General features: G+C 25.1%; 1 protein-coding gene and 1 pseudogene across 1 annotated transcript in view; one reads left to right on the forward strand and one right to left on the reverse strand.

Annotated features, from left to right (window-relative positions):
- Window positions 1-13,686, forward strand: part of LOC129619038 (ABC transporter H family member 2-like) — a 98,482-nt gene that overhangs the window by 58,918 nt on the left and 25,878 nt on the right. Inside the window, exons 2-4 of the mRNA XM_055534112.1 lie at window positions 4,806-5,496; window positions 6,260-7,105; window positions 12,106-12,187. Of these exons, the coding sequence (XP_055390087.1) occupies window positions 5,292-5,496; window positions 6,260-7,105; window positions 12,106-12,187 (1,133 nt within the window). The 5' untranslated portion in view covers window positions 4,806-5,291. The remainder of the gene's footprint in view (window positions 1-4,805; window positions 5,497-6,259; window positions 7,106-12,105; window positions 12,188-13,686) is intronic.
- Window positions 2,170-2,277, reverse strand: LOC129619181 (U2 spliceosomal RNA; annotated as a pseudogene).

The raw sequence follows: 13,686 nt of genomic DNA on the forward strand, positions 1-13,686 counted from the left end.
TCCAAAAATTACATATAATTTTGAGAACAAATGCAATGGCAGTTTTTTGTTCCTAATTTTCCGAGAAAATTTTTTTTTGTATACTTGAGTGCTTCAGAATTATTCGATACACCTGAGATTGTTACACAAAAAATTTTACAAATTTAGTCAAAACTGAACCAATTGAAATTATTTTCTCATATCCTATAGCTTGTCATGATTAAAATGCCCGTGTAAAACTTTTTTTTTTAAACAATATTTATTGACTTTTCTCTTTTCTTTTTCTTATTTTTATTTACTGTTATTACTTTTATGCATTATAAACATCAAAATGATTGTAAACAATACACAGTTGGATTTTACAATATAAAGCAATTTTTCCTTTTTTTTTTTCTTTACAGTTATTTATTTCTCCGCTTACTTTATTTTGTAAATGTTTTCGTTTTTTTTTTCTTATTCTTATGTTTTTTATTAAAATAGATAACTGATGACAACTTTCTGTTTTTTTCTTTTCTGAAATTCTCAGTCTTAAAATTTGTTACGGATTTTTAAGTTTGTTTCAAAAGTTCATTTATATTATTCTTTAACTTTCATTTTTATATACTTAGTTAACTTTATGAGGGAAATGAACAACGCTGTATAATATTATATAGGGTAAATGCACCTATACGAATACTATAGAAAACCAAAAAAACGAAAAATATTGGTAGGTGGAGTAACAAAATTAATGTGTTGCTTTATAAATTTCATGTTACCTGATGATAATCAGTAAATCATAGTAGACATAAAAAAATTACAAAAACAAGAAAAATAACAAGGTAACGACCTATGAACCGACCTCGCGGTTTATAAATTTCTTTTTTCGTTTTTCTTTTTTCGAGAATTGCTTTTTTTGTTTGATTATTTTTTCTGTTTTTTATTACAATATTTTCGCTGGCTTTTGGTTCTTTAAAAAAGAGATTATATCAGTGAGATTATTAACGGGAAAAAAAAACATTAAATACATAAATAAAAGTTAAACTCATAAATTTTATCAAAAGGATAACAAAAACATTATTACATTTATATTTTCGGATTATTATGACTTTTACAATTTAATAAAATTTGTGTAATAATGTGAGTTGATTTGATTGTATTTTGTTTAGAAAAATTATTGTAATAAAATTATTCGGTATAGGTCCTGTATAGCTATTTTGACAACAAATCGAATTTAACTATTCTTTTTATGTTTTATTGTTTTTTATGTCATTTGTAAGTGTAGAACTATTAAAAGATAAGAATCAAGAAAAAAAAATAATAATATGTTTGATATATTTTTGGTTAAAACGAACTCGGTATGAAAAAACGAATACAATAAACAGATTAACGTTAATTTATTGTGAATGCTTGATTTTTTAAATGTTGTTTGTTTAATCATTGTTCGTTCAAAAAGAGGTTAAAATTTATGATCTATATAGTATAAGGATAGTAATAAATATCTAAAAATTAAGTAGGTATGTGTATGCTTTCACATTTGAGTAAATTAATGTAATATGCGTATAAGTATGATTTCAAAAAAATTATATGTATGTATTTCAATTCAATATGATTAATGTTTTTAAAAGGACCTCCTTATAATTATTGAAATATAATAATTATTAATGCAATAACATACAACCATTAACCAATATGAACAATTAGTTTTAATCAATGAAAGGACATATTTAAAAAAAATGAGATAAAATTTAATCAGCGCCAATTCAAGAGATTTAGGCACAAACTAGTCAGCATTATAATATTCATTTCAATATATTTTGTTAATAAAACTCATAATACAATGTATAACACTTCACTCTCAAGAAAACCTAGGATAATTATATTAATAAATCATTTTAAAAAAGAAAATATAATGGATACACTATAAATACTATAGTACTTAAGTGATTTTAGCTTAAGCTGACGTAATCTTCCAAATGGTACACTAACATCATCGGATGTCACCCCTTTCTCATTCGAACTAATTTGACTTTTTCAAAAACCGGTTAAAATTCCTAGCATTTACATTCACTAAATCAAATCAAACGTGATCTTAATTAATAAACCAAATGTATTTCCTTTATCTCATTAAATTTTCATTTCTAAATACAAGTGCATTTTCAAAAAATCTTTTTTTATGAGATGTTAACATTCTCCATAATTTTTAAATATTATAAAGAATTTGTGTTCGACCAGTATACTAAAAATTTTCACAATTTTTATCTTTATGCGATAAGAACAGATACTACACTTTGATCTTAGCCATAAGGCCGAGAAAACGAGATTTATGCGAATACAAATATTTCATTTTAACTAACATTGCGCCATCTTTTAAATTTATGGAGAACTATCACTATATATCATAAATTTTATACCATAACGAAAACTTTTCAAGAAAGCTTTTATCTATATAAATTTTTCAGTGAACGTTTTCACAAGTATAGTTTGTTCAAACAAATTATTTGTTGTTTATAGAGTGAATTGAGCGGAAATTGTGTACTATAATATAAATGTTATAATGCATGTAGCTATATATACATTATATGCATAAAACATAATGTTATAAAGGACATTGATAAATTATATTTATCTAGCTATAGGAAAATGAACAATTTATTATTAGCGACCGAATGGCATTCAAGGAGGAAGGAAGGGAAAGCATATAACCTTTCTTTGTTTCGTCAAGCTAGGGAAGCCTTGATATACTACTTTTAGAGAGATGTCGGTCTGTCTATCTGTACAGTCCTGTATCTTAACTTTTCACTTCATAAATCCTAAATTGTGCAAGAATATTTTTCTATTTAAATGTTATTTCTCTTGATACAAATTTAATAAAATAAATTTATTATTTTTTTTTTTAATTGTTTCTCACCCTCCGTGAAATTTTGAACTTTCTTGTACTAATTAAGTTACAATATTAATGTTTAAAAGCCTTTAATGATACAGGCCTCATTGTAGGTTTACTATGCGTAGGTAACTCCTTGAGGATGCATTCACGTATTCCATTGTAAATTAATTAAAAAACTTTTTTTTAACTAAATAAAAAAATTTTTTCCATTTTAACGATATCCCCCTGCTGTCAAATCAACTATAGACGTGTTAAACATAATTTTTAATAATAACAAAAAATGTAACAATCAAAATTAAAAAAGTAAAACCTAGTTAGCAATCATAAAATAAAAGATTGAGAGGAAAAACTTAGAGAAAGTCTATAAAATAATCTTGCCATTTTCATACATCTGAATGTACGTGCGTATTCCCTTATATTTCTTTTCCCTTTAAGGAAAGGAGTATGGTACAACATGACGTAAAATATTATTCTAGTTACATACAATATAACATGTTATAATCATATTCAATGACGTATATCTTCCCCTAGAAAGTAAAAAAAAAAAGAAATTAAAATGAAAAGGAAATGAATAAATAAAAATAAAAAGGTTATAAAAAGTCGACCAATTAACCCTATTAAAAGTTAATTTTTATGAATGGACTGTTTTAGTCGTAATAAATCACAATTAACGTAATAAAAACACGTAAAAAATTTAATAATATTTATATTTTTAGTATATGTATGTAGGTATAGGAATATGTTTTTATATGAATATATAATAATATTGTATATAAGTGGATTACGAATGGGTATGCCATGTGCACAGGCAGTAATAGCTCGCTATACAATCGGATATTTTTGTTGTTAAAAACACCAAACTATTTTAAGTGGGCTTAATTTTCAATACGTGTGCAAGATTTTGTGTGCACTATTAAATATTTATATTTTGTACTAAGATCAATTAGAAGAAATTTGTATGTTTTGTACGGAATAGACTATGATGCGTTGATCCGATCCGTGTAGTTTGCTCCCTTTTGAGTGGTTTCACTACTTTCATAACAATAGCAGTAAGTCGCTGTTAAAAGTATATTTTATGATTACTTAGTGTCCACTTGAGATATTCAACTTTTTGTAAATCACATTTAAATTTAAACAGACTGGAAGTTTTTGAAGTTAGTAAATTTTGCAATATGGCAACAGTTACACCATACTGTATCACTCCTTTTATTCACAATACATATTGCATACCAGGAAAAGTAAATAAAAAAAAATATAGAAAATAAAACAAAACATAAAATCATATATAAAAAAAAATTAAGGGTACAAAAATATTTTCAGGATGAAAACATAACAATCAAACAAATTAGCTTTTAGAGTGGCCCCTATTATTATTTTTACGATTTCTGTTATACATGTATGTATATATGCAAGCCTACTTATATATAACTACCACATATATATTCAGACATTAAAATATAACAATGTTCATAACTTTTAGTAAAAACAAATCTCAAAATAAGAATTTATTTTAAAATCCTTTCCATAATTTTTACTATTAGTCTCGTTATAATTTGTTCTGGTTATGCAAGGATAAATTTTAGAATATAATATTTTCTTATACATATGTATCTATGTATATATAATTACTATAAAGGTATGCAAAAAGAACAAAAGTAACAGTTATAGAAACGGACCCAAAAACGGAAGAAAAAAAATATTTAGGGCCATAAATTAAATACAATAAAAACACACACATAAACATGAATTTTTACTAATATTCAAAACCCTTTTTTTTTTGCTGTACTCTCGTACTCACTTATTTTTTATAGTTTTTTATTTTTTTATTTTTTTTTTATTCTTATTTTCTTTTTCTTTTACTGATTACTTTTGTACACGTACATAAGTCGTAAATAATTAGCCTGACTTTTTTCATTTCATTCATTTAACCTTTCTAACTCTCTCTCTCTCTCTCTCTTTTCAGAAAACAACATGAATGAAATCTGTAAAATGGAAATATGAAAATTAAAACAACAACAAAGAAAATAAAACAAAATGTGTAAGGAAATGTGAAATTAAATAACCGGAAGTGGTAAATCATTTTATTTAGACAAATTATAATTAGATATAAGCATATATACAGGCATATATATGTATATAAAAACAACAAATTATAATAAACACATATGTATATGTACATACATTATTCTTCACCCGTTAGTAAAATCGTTAAAAAATTTATTATGCGTGATAAATGCGAAAAATAACAGGAGCAACAACAACAACAAGAATAAGAAAATATAAAATCTAGTAATATAGAAAGGAAACTATAGGAGAAAATTGTATATGTAAAAAAGCAGAATACGGTAAAAAAATAAAAAGAACAAAACTAAAAAAAGAAACACAAAGGGGTGAAAAGAGAACGACAAAAATAAATCATAAATAATATTTTAATAACGAAAAAAAAAAAATGTCCAGTCATTCTGGTACAATTGGTAGAAAACGTGGTGAATATTATTTCAATGGAGATCAAATGCGTAGGCAGAGATCTGCTGAATGGCATAGCCGTCATGGATATAGTAGCAGTGAAGAAGAATATCAAAATAATGCTCCACCCGGAGCATTTGATACACAACTACTGGCATCACTTCTGATACAAAGTCAACAATTAGCAAGTAAGTACTCATTTCTATATTATATACAATAACGAATTTTTAGAATAAATTATTTGAAGCATTATTCGTAATTGAATATTTTTTCATGCAAGTATAACCGCTATGATTTTGAATGAATTAATGGCTGAGCTGAGGCATTATTCTAAATAATTTTTCTCTTCTGATGAATTTTATAAAGCTATAAGAAAACTTACTAAATCTGCGCTTCGAAGTCAGACTTTACATTGTTCTTAATTTTGTTTTAAATGAAAATTACCTTTGGTTTGTTCCAAATTATATATTAAAATTTGGCTGATGATAGGTCGAATTAATTCCAGAATTATAAACAAAGTTAAAAAGTAAAATCCATAGTTTAAGAGTTAATTATTTACGAAACTTTTCCTAAAAATTGCAATTAGCATTTTTCTTAGAACCTAAAAAGTGATATATTTGCAAGGACTGATATTGGGGTTATATGTATGTAATCCTTACTTTGCAATTTTTTATGTCAAATATTGACATTTCTGTTAAATAATGATATGTGGTGAAAATTAATCATCATATAGAAAGGAAATTGAATTTTTATGGTCAAATATATTCTCAAAATTGAAAAAATTTAATCATTACATTAATTGAACAATTTGGACGGAAAACTCCGCCCAAAACATGAATTCTTACTAGTAATCAGAAACTAATTTCAAGAAAATTACATTAAATTAAAAATCTATGATTAACTCGTTTAATACTTTATTGACAGTATTCAATTTTTTATTAATATTTTCAGATATAGATAGGTCTTATCGTTCTATCGACTGTGATAACGAAGAAGTAACTGAATCCTTATTAACGGATTATCCTCAACAACAGCAACAACAACAACAACAGCAATCCTCATATAATCAAAATATAATTAATGGTTCACCAATTAATTCTGCCAAATTATCAACAAATCCTAGAAATCCATTTAGCGTAAAATATGATTTACATGCATCAAATTCAAATCATTTAGATGCATTAGATCGTTTATCATATTCAGGTAGTTCAGCATTACTTGATAAATTACAACAACAAATATCAGCACAAAATGCTGAATTAAGTCCAATTAATAATGCAATAACATCATCATCATATTTAACATCAAATTTATCATCATTAAATTTAAATCCTAGTAGTACAAGTGGTGGTATTGGTGGTAGCGGTAATATTAATATTGGTGGTGGCTGTGGTACAATTGGTGGTGGTGGTACTGTTAGATCAAGTCGATCAAAAAATAATCGTCTTAATCGTATTAGTGGTATGACATCATCAAGTAGTGCAACATCATCAAATAGTAATCAAACACGTAGTGAAAGAGAACGTCAAAAATTACAACAAATACAAAAAGAATTACAAATTGCTGCCGCAGTTGCTGCTGCTAAAGAAACTGAAATAAATAATTGTGATAGTAGTTATGGAGATTCAATAGATAAAAATATATTTGAACCACCGCCAGAACCAGCACCACCAGAAATACCACCAAGAGCACAATCATTATTAATGTCATTAAGAAAACGTTCAGATTATCAATTAAAATATGAAGATAATGGGGACCAAAAACATGAAGAATTTATTCCTACAAGTCAACAAAAGGGTAAGTTATAACTTTTTTTTGTAAAATTCAAAAGTGCAATAAAACTTGCATAAAGCTTTTAGCTTTAAATTTTTTCGTAACTGCTAAAAATGACCGTTAATATAACCGTTAAATAAGTTTTATAAAAAATAAAAGCTTTCATATAACTGTATTAAAATGTTTTTCAACAAAATATCCTTATAATTGTTAAAATTACAGTTAATATTCGTTAAACAACCGTTGTTCATATTAAAAGCTTTTTTGATATGAGAAATATTTTTCTCACTTAACTTTTCGCGAAGATTTCAATTATTTGTGTATATTTTATATTCAATAAACTAAAAGCTTTACAAAGCTTTTCAAATTTCAGTTATAAATTGTTATAATTTATATGATACAGTTGCATTCCCGTTAATATTAACCGTTAGTTAACGTTTATTTAACTTTATATTTTTTGGTATTTCATTCAATTGTCAGCAAATTGTTTTTAAAAATTTTGTGCTTGTTGTAAAAAAGCTTGCCCAATAATATTATATTTACTTATGTTCCAAGTACCGTCCAACTATATTCAGCTAGAAATGTTTATTCCTGTTAATTATACAAATAAATTTTTAGGCAGGAATTTTATTTATTTCATAATTTTAAGATTTAATTTAATTTAATAATTTTAAGATTTTAGATTTAATTTAAAATTTTAAGATAATTTTAAGATTTTAGATTTAATTTTAATATTTTAGAGTTATCTAATACATATTGCAATAGAACACATTATCTATGTAAAATTAGGAGCCTACAGCTATAGTATTGTTTGACCTAGTACACAATAAATATCATATGACAGTGAACCCATCTGGTGAACAAGTAATTGATTACTTTTTCCCAAAATCTAATATAATTTAAAAAATATATCTTGCTATTGTATTGTAAATCAATTTTTATTAAAAAAAAAAAAGAGAAAACAAATAAAATTTTTTATTATTTCCCTCATTTTCAATCGGAAATAAAAATCCTACTTATTATTAAGACATTTAATGAAAAGGAATTTAACAAAAATTAGCTATTAAAATGTCAACAAAATATAATATAACACATTAAAAATACAAAATACAAAATGTGATGTAAGAAATCAAATAATCAAAATTTTTTAAATTAATATTAAGGTTGCCAGATTTTCATATGTTTTTCACATTTACCCAGAAAAACTAAGTTGATTTTCGGAATCTTTAATAATCACGGTTTGTTTTGCTCATTTTCACATATTTGGACTAAAACGAAACCCTTAACAAAAAATAATATTGTGAAACATCATTCCCTTCCCAACATTTCGTTCCAATTCCCACATTATATTTATAGAGACTGAAAATACGATAATTATTCAATCACAGTGATAGACTGTCGTTTTTAACTTCTAGAAACAGTAAAAAAGAATCACAAACGATTTCACTAATCGGCATTTTCATATCAGTGATTTACTAGATTACGAGTATTTAATTTATAGCCTTACGTAGATGGCCTTATGAGAGTATTGATAATTATTTTTTTAGCTTTTACAGTACCCAAATACAATATTTTTTATTTTTTAAAGTAAATTTGAATAGTCTTATAAAAGAAAACTGCTTTGTTGCTAAAAATCTGGCAATCCTAAACATCATACAAGAAAATTATACAAAATATTTAACAAGCCTCCATTTACCTTAAGTATGATCGCATATCATACATTTTGTATTATTTTTAACATAATCGCTTTTTAAATCATTTTAAACGCTTTAAATATTTTGCTCCCCAAACAATAAAATGCGTAAAATTTCTTCAAAAATGAAAATAATATAAAACATAAAATTTAATATAAAATTTAAAATGAATTCTCAATAATAACAATAATAATATTATATTGTCAGATTTTAAATTACAACAATATATTTGACATTTAAATTCCTCCATTGTAAATCAACAGGTTGGAAATTTTTCTATTTTTTTTATACTTTTTTGAAGTCTTAACACAATAATGAAAACTAATGCTTGTAATAAAATAAAATATTTTGTAGTTTAATTGCCATTTCATAGCTTTAATAAAGTTTTTATTTTTCATTTAATTGTCACCAGGTGTGGTCAATTTAAAAAGAGACTAAAAATATAGGAAAGAAAAAAATATAGGGAAAACATTCGTAGCAGTGCTTTTATTTTTTTTTATGTGAATTTTATCGCTTATCCGATTTTGTTTATTTTATATTATGTAAGGTACATGTGTATTTTAAATTTTAGCAGCTTTATAGCATGTTGTCCGGAACTGATTTAAGTGTGATAAAAAAAAATCTAATATTAATTATAGTACGTATCATATAGATGTTTTTGATTGTTTTTTTAACTATAAAATCATATAAAATTCTATAAAGAATGTGTTAGTTCAAGAGTATGAGGGCATGGTAGTTAATTTTTAATAAGATATATATGAAATTAGAAATACAATTTAATAATCGGTTCTTTTACATATTTTAAATAAAAATTTATAATTTAATTAATAAAATTTTCTCGCTTATAAGCTTAAAATTAATTCCCAGATTTTAGCACAAACAATTTTTTTGAAAAACTCAATTACTATTCCTTTATAGAACCAAATATTTTTTATTTAACAAAAGTTTTTAAGAAAAAGGAGCTATTTATGTAGTTTTATGCTTATATGTACCTTTAAATTTAAGGACCTCTGAAATGCTCTACTTTTGTTAGAATACCAGCTGAAACTAATATATTTGGAACAAGTAGATATTTCAATAAATTTTTTCAACAGTTGTGTTGGAATGAGTATACAGTTTTTTATTTAATACAACAATGATGTATAACATGAGGGGCCAAAATTATTTCACCAAATTCGAAATTTTCAATTGAATGACAAAACCGCATTATGTAGTATAAATTAGATATTTTATAATTACATCAATTTAAAAATTTAGCGAGTTCTGCTTTCATTTGTCAAAATATAGTTAATAATATTAATAAATAAAAAAAATAATTTAGTTTATTAAATTTAGGTATATTCAAATTAAATTTTTCCTAAATTAAATATTAGAGAGCTGATCTCGTTGAATCGTCCAGATTTGAGGCTAGTGGTTAGGGTCCTCAATGAACTGTTTCACTATCGTTCATCTGAAAAGGATGGGCAACGTGGAAATTGAGTTGTGTTGTTTGTTTTTGAAGGGGGGCGAGACGACGTAACATTTGCTATGCTAGTGTGAGGCTGTGACCCCATTAAGATTCAACTGCTTCGGGCAGGGCTTTGTCACCCCTTCGGAGGTTACACAATTCCGAATGGATATAACACTGCGATTTGTCGGAGACCTACTAATAGTGCTCATGTAAGTGGATCACAAATCACAAGAGATCCTATGGGTCGAAGTCAGAAGGGCTACGAGGGCCCCAGTCTCCCCTTTGAGAAGAAAAAAAAATTAAATATTAAAATGATATTAAAAATGATATTGATATTCAAAAAAAAATTCCAGCTCCGTTATTAATCTTAAATTCGGAGAGGAAAAACATAAAACATTTTATTTTATTTTTTTCTTGATTAAATTGGAAAAATTTCGACTTTATAATTATTTAACCATACTTAAAATTAAATTAATGTCAAATTAATTTCACCTGACTCAAAAATATTATATAACATTGCACTCATATTTTTTACATAATGTAATCTTACGATACATATACATACATGCATACATCCAATTGTCGTGCCTTTATGCTTGTACATATGTATATACATGTTATGTTCAATAATATTCTATACTGCAATTTCATAAATTTTTTAAAATCTCCAATCATCGATGTTCAATAAAAAGGATATACTTTTATGTTTTATGTTTTTTTTTTAACATAATGTTAGTGAAAATTATATAAATTATCGGGAATATGGTTATATCCTAATAAAACTCAATATAGGTATATAAGTATCTATATGTATATGCCATTACATAAATATTGTTGATATAATATGTAAATGTACTTTTATTAATTGCATAAGTTAAAAATTCTATATATACCGTATATTATGTATATACCTTATATATACATATGTGCATATACTGTATACGTATTCGAATATGTATAATGCATTTTAACGTTAATAGGTATACAATAATTGTACTTACATAGATTATATTATGTACTATGGTAGATACGGATATTTAATGGTCATTTTAAAGAAAAATTTTATTATTCCATTTGCATAATATTCAACTTTTTTTTTTGTTAGTATTCTTAAAGTTACGAAGGTTTATTCAAAAGTATGGGTCGCAAATTTAATGATTTTTTTTATTATGGATCTACAATTATTATGAAATGATTAGTTGGAGCATTTTAAAAGAAAACAAGATTATTTGTTATATAAAGGAAATAGTAATTTTGAAATTCTTCCTTTGTCCATAAATGCCGGACTGTATGGAATTTTCATATAACAAATCATCACAACAAACATCTCCATTCAGCAATTCAATTTGTTTGATTATTATTTTATATTTGAAAGTTCTATATATTAGTGAATTTTCATCATACAAACAAGACAAACAGCGTTATTGGTCTTCACTGTTCACGTTGCTTGAAAACTATTATATTGTATTTTAAAATTAATATTGAACATGAAATTATAATTGAATAAAAGCAATAATCTGTAAATACAAATAAATTAATCACCAATTAATTAAACTTGGTCCATACCACAAAAGTTTTCAAGAAAAAAATTTCTTCATGGAACAAAAATTAAAATGTTTTTTTAAGTACTGTTTTGAGAAAGAATGATACCTTTACTGATACTTTAATGAAATATTAAATTCCAATTTATGCTTGAACTATAACTCAAAAACTTTTCTATAAACCTTCATAATTATTTTTACATATTATTATTTTTTGTTTGTGTGTGTACCTACATGCATTTTCACATAATATGCTTACATAATATGCAAAATATGCAGAAAAATGTCAATATTGTAATTACATTATTACCATTTTCATTTTCTTTTTTATTCTTACAGATTATTTAATGGCAGATAATTCACGTTCAAGTGAGTTTCCGCCCAAGTCAATTACATCAAGCGATTCACAAAGTCAACAAGGGTAAGTACCATTAAAAAATCTATTTGTTTTTTCCTTTTTCATATTTTTTTGTATTTTATAATGTTTATTTTAATTTTTTACTTTTCCTTTTTACAATAATCCAATAAATTATCATCCAGTATAATTCCTTATTCGAATGCATATTTTCAAAGGATAACGCAATTTTTATATTATTGCGTTTTTTTTATTGTTGTTTTTGTCGTTAATATTTTTTAATATAATTCTTATTTATTCGGAAAAATGGAGAGATAAGTATATATGTGCATTTAAAAAAAAATTATAATTTATGCGTGAGTACATGAATGTATATGTATATAGGTAATCTTTTCCTCCGTGTATTCACACATATGTGCGTTCCGTTCATTTAGCGGAAGAAAATACTTTTTTTTTTTGGTTGGTTTTTTTCTATTTTCATATTCGTACAATATTATGTAAGTATCGAGAAAATATTGTCAGCATTATTGGTTATATTGTACACTATACAATACAAGAATAAAAATGCAAAAGAAGCTTCCGTTTTAAAGTAAAAAAAAAAATATTGAAATTGGTGTTTTTTTTCCTTGTTTGGTATAAAATTATAAGATGGAAATGCTTATGAACTTTAAAGTATCCTTCCTACTATGATATTATTTAAAAATAAAAAAATAATTACTTGTGTATAAGTATATATGTAGCTATGTATGTACGAGATGTTCTGGGTAGAGAGTGATTAATAATTTGAAAAATATGAAATGAATGGAAAATTTTTAATTAAGTATGAAAATTTTTCATAAATTGCCATTTATAAACTAAATACAAATAAGACCCCCACGCATCACTAATTTCGTGATTAATTACACACATTTTGCTTGTCAAGTGAGAACAAAGTTGAGTCTTTATAGTATTTTTCGCTATTATTTAGTTTTCAAAGGAGAACAATGCTACTTATTTTTTTAATATTCTCCTACCATGTAATTCATCCACACCGGCTTAAAAAATTACAAGTCTATTTAGAATTCAAGCATAATTTAATAAGTATACTTCATTCATCTGAAGAAAAAAGATTAATTTGATTAAAAAAAACCGAAAATTTTAATTTGACATTTTTTCACATTCGGTAAGTAAAAGGAAAAATGCAGTCATCGATACTACATATTGATATTTATAGAGTACGCACAATGCCTTTGAAAACCTTGAAAATTTTTCTATTTCTATTTTTACTAAACTACGCCTCACTGGATCAAATGAGTTACTTAAAAGCTACTCAACTGACAAATTAGTCAACTGACGAAACAGAACAGTCAACTGAAGAAACACGAAAACTGGAAAGTATTTTGTTTTAAAATTAGACTAAAAATTTCACATTCATCGAATTTTTATAAAATAACAATGATCACGTTTCCGCGACTTAAAATTAACGTAGTAAGATCTCGTATAAGTGTTGAAATTATTAAAAGAATAGATGAGTTTTCTCTTTCTATATAAAACATTAAGATTTTTCAATTTTCTTGTCTTCACTT

Source organism: Condylostylus longicornis, unplaced genomic scaffold, assembly GCF_029603195.1.
Source record: "Condylostylus longicornis isolate FDR11 unplaced genomic scaffold, ASM2960319v2 ptg000010l, whole genome shotgun sequence".
Classification (NCBI taxonomy): Eukaryota; Metazoa; Arthropoda; class Insecta; order Diptera; family Dolichopodidae; genus Condylostylus; species Condylostylus longicornis.